This window comes from Fomitiporia mediterranea (assembly GCF_000271605.1).
Source record: "Fomitiporia mediterranea MF3/22 unplaced genomic scaffold FOMMEscaffold_14, whole genome shotgun sequence".
NCBI classification, from domain to species: domain Eukaryota; kingdom Fungi; phylum Basidiomycota; class Agaricomycetes; order Hymenochaetales; family Hymenochaetaceae; genus Fomitiporia; species Fomitiporia mediterranea.
In genome coordinates this window covers 774531-780699 of record NW_006760399.1, presented here as the reverse complement: position 1 = coordinate 780699, position 6169 = coordinate 774531, and the positions used below count along the sequence as shown (strand labels likewise).

At 33.1% G+C, this 6169-nt stretch overlaps 2 protein-coding genes across 2 annotated transcripts; both read right to left on the bottom strand.

Annotated features, from left to right (window-relative positions):
* Positions 1–2412: 2412 nt before the first annotated feature.
* FOMMEDRAFT_95103 (uncharacterized protein) lies at positions 2413–2583 on the bottom strand (the record flags this gene model as incomplete). The annotated part of the gene is made up of 1 exon (XM_007270653.1): positions 2413–2583. A coding segment is annotated over one exon (171 nt), but the record flags the coding sequence as incomplete, so codon positions are not given.
* A 1593-nt stretch (positions 2584–4176) lies between these two features.
* FOMMEDRAFT_34070 (uncharacterized protein) lies at positions 4177–4554 on the bottom strand (the record flags this gene model as incomplete). The annotated part of the gene is made up of 2 exons (XM_007270633.1): positions 4177–4416; positions 4492–4554. Coding segments are annotated over 2 exons (303 nt in total), but the record flags the coding sequence as incomplete, so codon positions are not given.
* Between the last annotated feature and the right edge of the window lie 1615 nt (positions 4555–6169).

Below are 6169 nucleotides of genomic sequence, written 5' to 3'. Positions count from 1 at the left end.
GTTATGAATTATTACAATTCATTGAATACATTATGATAACCTTACATTATAAGCTAAAGTATTATACTTAGATTATATAAGTATTATAATCTTAAAAACAGAGTGATATCTGTAATATAATTAAGCAAAAATATTTATTTTTAGTAGATAATTAATACAAAAGGCAAATTAATGTATATAATAATTAAAAACTCTATTTTTAGGGTTCTAATCTTAATAAATATATAGTACTAGTTTGTAATGTGTGTGTTATAGAAGTATAACAGATGTAAATAAAATACAAAGCAAAAGAAAATATTACAAGATCTTTTTAATTACAATTTTTTTAACTGTCTTGTAACTAATAGTTGCCCCCTTGAAATTGAATTCCTTAAGATAATATTAGTAAAGAAAGACAAGACAAAGGTAAAAAAAACTCACATTATTAACAAAAGGCAAGTGTATAGATCCTACCAATTTCTTCTTCCTAAAACATCTTATTAGAAGGTGTAGAGTATTGTCATTACCTGACTCATGAATACTACCCCTAATAATAATAATAATAATGTTAGTAGTAGAAAAAAGTAAAAAATATAAGAACTTACACAATTTTAACTGTTTTAATACAGCTATAACAATCTGGGAGTGCTTCCCTAAGCACTCCCAGAATTTTATTAGTGTCAGCCTTACAGGATACATGTTTTACATCCTTTGTTTTGTACATGTCTGGATTGGCCCAAAAAACAGAGAGGGGGTGGGTGTAGAGAGTACTGTGTAAGATAAGAAGTAAGTCTAGAGATCTCAGGTCAAATGCAAGTGAGGGAAGGGACTTACTAAAGGTAATTGTGAATACAAGTTGTTAGGAGTGTGTGTGTGTAACTATAAAGCAAAAGGAACACAAGTATGTTATCAAAGTCAACATTGAGCAAATTATTGATAAGGGATTGAGAGTCATCACTACTTGTTACAGAGCCAAGTCTGAGTGAAAGTGTGTCTGGAGAGTGCTGTATGAGGCTGCAAATAGTACTCAGCAAGTTTATTAAAGTCAACATTGAGCAGATTATTAATAAGGGATCAAGAGTTGTTACTACTTATTACAGAGCCAAGCCTGAGTGAAAGTGTGTTTAGAGAGTACTGTGAGAGACAACAAAGTAAGCAAGATAACAAAGCAAGAGATACAAGCAGTATGAATGGCTAGAAGATCTTGATGAAACTGTTGAGTTATACTATACTACTTGCAAACTTTGACCTAATAGCTATTCTTATTGTTCTGAGTCTCTAAACAACCTTACAAATTCTGTATATGCTCAAATCAGACAGTAGTAGTGTATTAAAGATTACTAACAGACATATGACACAGCAAATAGAGTATAGTGACAGTAATGAAAGAATCTGTAAAAACAGTAGTAACACATGTAGTACTCTCTATTCTACAAACTGTGAGAAACTGTGTGATAGTAGTAAAGTCAAGGATTGCTCTGAAGAACACTACAGTTAGTGCAAACTGAGCCAAGATGGAGGCATAGATGGCACCCATTAAAAGAAGATTCATTTTACTTACTACAAAAGTTGGTAAGATGGTAAGAAGGAATCAGCCTAGTAGAATACTCACAGTGCCATATTCAATTAGCAAAAACAGTCATGTAGATGATCAACAGATTGTCATTTGTTACACATGACTACAAAATTACCTTACATGTAAATGGCACATCTAATATTCACTACAGGTCTGTATAACTGTCTGATTCACCTTCCTCATCATTCTGTTCTTTACTTTTAAGATTCTTGTCATTACTATCAGTCTCCTCCTCCTCTTCCAATACTTCACCATCCATCTTGTTGTTGTTTTGTTCTTGTAGTGTGTCATGTAGTAGGTAGCTATTTAAATGCCACATACTTTTGTGTCTGATTCCTCTGCCTTAATAGTGTATAAACATGTCCCTATTAACAAATCTGTAGTAAATTGGACTAAAAATGACTCAGTATTAATATGTTCCAAATTTGAAAGCCTTAACAACATACTTACACGTTTACAAAGTAAAATTTGTAATCTTTGTTCTTATCTTTGGGTTGGTAAGTAAGAGATGGAGGCAAGAGTGTCTGGACAGTACCCTTAGAGAATTGTAGGATTAGATGAGCACCTTAAAGAATAAGGTCTGGGTCAATAAATTCAAAGGTACTAGGATCTGTATGATAATAGAATTGTAATCAAGGGAGTCATCTCTTAACAAACAAGCTATTCTCATTGACTTTCATCTAGCAAACCTAAGCAAAATTGAGCTGATTAAAGTTTTAGAAGTTGGGGTCAGCCTCTAGACTCATATAACTGACCTCTGTATGAAAAAGTCTGATTATTCAAGCATAAATGTAGGGATGTTCAGTGTTATCTAATAGTAACATAATATCAGCATGCATCTGTAGATTGAGTGAATCTTAGGCTCTCCTAATGTTGTAAGTTGTGTAATTAATGTATAGCACCTTGAGACAGAAAAGCTTGTCATTTTTTATGTAGAGGCTGTATAGCTTGTCTGTAGTGAAGGCCTTGTCTTCCTGTCTTAAGAGAATGCATCCAAGTAGGTGCCTGTAAAGACTTGGCAGGAAATTCTAGCAAGTGTGTAATGTATCAGTACTTGTATATGTGAAATAGAAAGAGGAGACTAATAATGTACTCACCTGTAAAGCTGGGTCAGAATCATTATCTGAAAGCCACTAATAAAGATGGATAGAATCCTTTTTTAATACTACTATGTTATAATAGACTTTAAGATCCCTTGACTTGATAGGATCCCTAGATCCATCATTAAGGCTAATACAAGAATTAATCTCACATATCTTATAGGTCTTACCCTCTAGTTGTGAAACTGCCTTTGTAGTATCTCACTTGTTTGTCCTAGCATACATGTGTTTAAGTCTCCTATACTGAGACTCCCCCTGTAAAGATACACAATTGAGATAAGTATAGAGAGTGTATTGTAAAGTAGACACTTAACAATTTGTGTACTGTATGAATTAGTCATACCAAATTAATGAATGGTAGAAGCATATGTACTAAGAGAATAAAATTTCAGTGTATTAATGTTGAGTGTTTTAGTTTTCACACTAGATCTGATTGTTTTTGTATCCAGTCCCTTTACCTTACCCTTATTGAGTAGGGCAGCTTGACAACATCCTTGAGTAGTAATCTCCTTTAAGAGTTTGTGTGTATTATAGGCTAAGTATACAGTCTTCTTAAAGCATTGTACCTAGTATCTTAGCAATGTTGTTGTCTCCTCAAGGAACTGAACCATAGTCTCTGTATGAATGTAAAGCTTTGTAAGTGTATGCTAGGTTGCTAAAATGAATAAAAGGTTAAGGACTACTTTATTATATTTCTTTAGTAGTAAATCCTTAAAGGCTAGTATGACACACTAGGTAATACACATCCTATTGTAGTACATATATATTAATAGTCTTGAGGGAGGCACTTACCTGTAGAATATCTTTGAAGTCTCTGGCTACAATTTTTTTCATTATAAACATATTTCCAGAAAATTGCTGGATTGTATCCATTCTAAATGTAAGAGTATGGTGATACCTAAAATATAATGAATATATCTAAATAGACAACAGTAAGGCAATTGATGAGGCTGTAACATAGATGCTTACCTCCTATTAAGTATTAGTATACTCTCTCCTCCCTACACAAAAAGAATGTGTAAGAGGTGGGTAAATATTGCTTTTCAGACCCTCAGCTCAAATTTGTACATAGAGTCTGGAACAAATAAGTCAAAGAAATTGAATCTGTGCTTGCAAAGCACAGAAAAAGCATTCTATAAAAATAAGATAAGTGAGTAATAAGGAGCATTACCTGGATAGTAACAGTTTACTTACATTAACTAGTATGAGGAATCCATCCTTAAGGAGATTTTTTATCCAGGTGGATTCTACAGGCTTCCCTAATTGAAAAATCTACTGTTGTGCCCTAGAAATCTTCTCTTACTGTACTGTATCATTAATACATTTGCAAGTTTGTCTTTGTTGATTAGCTCTAGTACTAAGTATATGGTTGAATTTGGTTAGCATAATATCTGTAAGGCTTGAGAATTTGCCTAAAACATGTAAGCTAGTAATGAGTATCCTATAGTAATGTTCAGTTATCCTTGTGTAAATTGAGGTAAAGATTGTAGTGTATACAAACAAGAAGATAGTAAATAGATACAAGACATACTTCTTAGAGTAGTCTGCTAAGTAAAAAGCAAACCTTAGGAAGAGCCTACATAATTTTCCATCTAAGTAGTTGAATAGAATACTAGAGCTGTATGCCTTGAGAATTTCAGGCTGTAAGAGGATATAGGACAAGACAGCTTGAAATAGTTTGTACTTTAAGTGAGTAAGGAGTTCCAAAGATGCAGATTGTTTATAAACCTTATTATATGTATCTTGAACTAATGCTGAGAGCTTTATTAATGTAAATACTGTATGTTAGAACATGTATTACAAAGAACAGTAGAAATATAGAAGGAATGTACTTACTAAAGGAATATATGCTAGATGATAGCAAGCTGTCTGTAAAGATTTATAATGTATATACTTAGATTAGCCTCTAAAGTACATGTATATTAGCTAAAGTGATACAGAACTGAAATTTTCAAGATACATTGAGTCTAAATAGAGAATAAGAGGAAGTACAAAGTTTTCAGTACTGTCTTACATTAGAAAGCTTTGTACTTCTTTGTAGGCTTCCAACTAATAATCTGAGCAATATAGTTCACTATAAATGTGTTTAGGAGGAGAGTTGTACTTAAGGAAGAGGAGAGATAATTAAGGGTTAGTAGAAAGTTTACTATACAGCTCTAATACTATATATACTGTTAGTCTCTAAAGCTCCCTATAAGGCATATAATGAAAAGGAGGAGAACAAGGGTTGTTTAAGGCTTTGAAGATTGTTGTTAGTAAGAGCTAGTAGTATATTCCCCTGACTTCAAATTCAGGAGCTCTTTCTTTGCTCTTAGACTACTTCTTATTGTCTTTAGAAGGTAGCTTGATCTTAACCAATCCTTCACACTAGTCATTAGAATGGGAAGACTCAGGGGAATCATTATTATAGTATAGACTGTTAATATGTGAATTCTCTCACCTTACTCTGTAGTTTACTAAGTCTAATAGCTTGAAGTCTGGATAAAGTAAGACTTTATACACAAGAACATTCAGCTTGTTATTTGTCTTTTCTTTTACTTTGTGATTTGCCCAGCTTGTTAAAAGGTAAGTTACTACATTATTAAACAGTACATATTTATTAGTAATAAGTTTAGGGAGTAAGGACATTTGAGTCAGAGTATCACCTGTAGAAAGTCCAGGTAAGTTGTATAAGTCCTCAAAGTCAAGCATCTTGTCAGGGAAGTCATCTGACAAATCTGGGTACTCTTGAAGCAACTCATATTTGTTTAGCTCAGACAAAAAGAGCCTCCTTCTTGTTCCTTACACAATTTCTAGAGTTGCTAGAGTTAGAGAGGGGACTTGAGACAGTAGAGAAGGAAGCTAAGATAGTATGAACTTAAGAAGGTGTAGAAGAGATACAGTAGGAAGTACAGACAAGTTTAAAGTAAATGGTAGGAGATCTGTAAATTGCTTTAGTAGTTGTTTCTTACATTTAGTTCCTTTAGGAAACTTAAGAGGCTTGTCAAATAGGGCTGGAACAGTCTAAGTATTATCCTCTACTTTGAACACCTGGGTCTCAGCTACACAAAATGGTGAGTATTGTCTAAGAATCAAGATACTATCACACATACCTAACCTTATTCTCTTTTTCACTTTGTTATTTGACTCTCTAATACATTTTAGAGAGTTCAGACTACTACTTGTATTAACACAATAATTGTGATAGATTGCTCATACATTCTTCTTCTTAAAGACCTTACTACAAGCCTTACAAACAAAGGAAAGCATCTTAAAGAGTTAGAGAAGTACAGTCTAGTCTGACATATACCTTTGAGTGTCTACTTTACTAGTATCTGATGTACAGAGGTTTACAACAAGATAGATCAATATTAGTGATCTTTACTGACTAGGACTAAGATTTAGATACAGTAATATGTACTACTACTGTTAGTACTCTCTCACAGTAGTGTAATTTACAGATATGCTTACTGTGACAGTATATGTACTTATACAGTAAACTGTAGAAGAATATTGAAGCTCATATCAGCCCTTC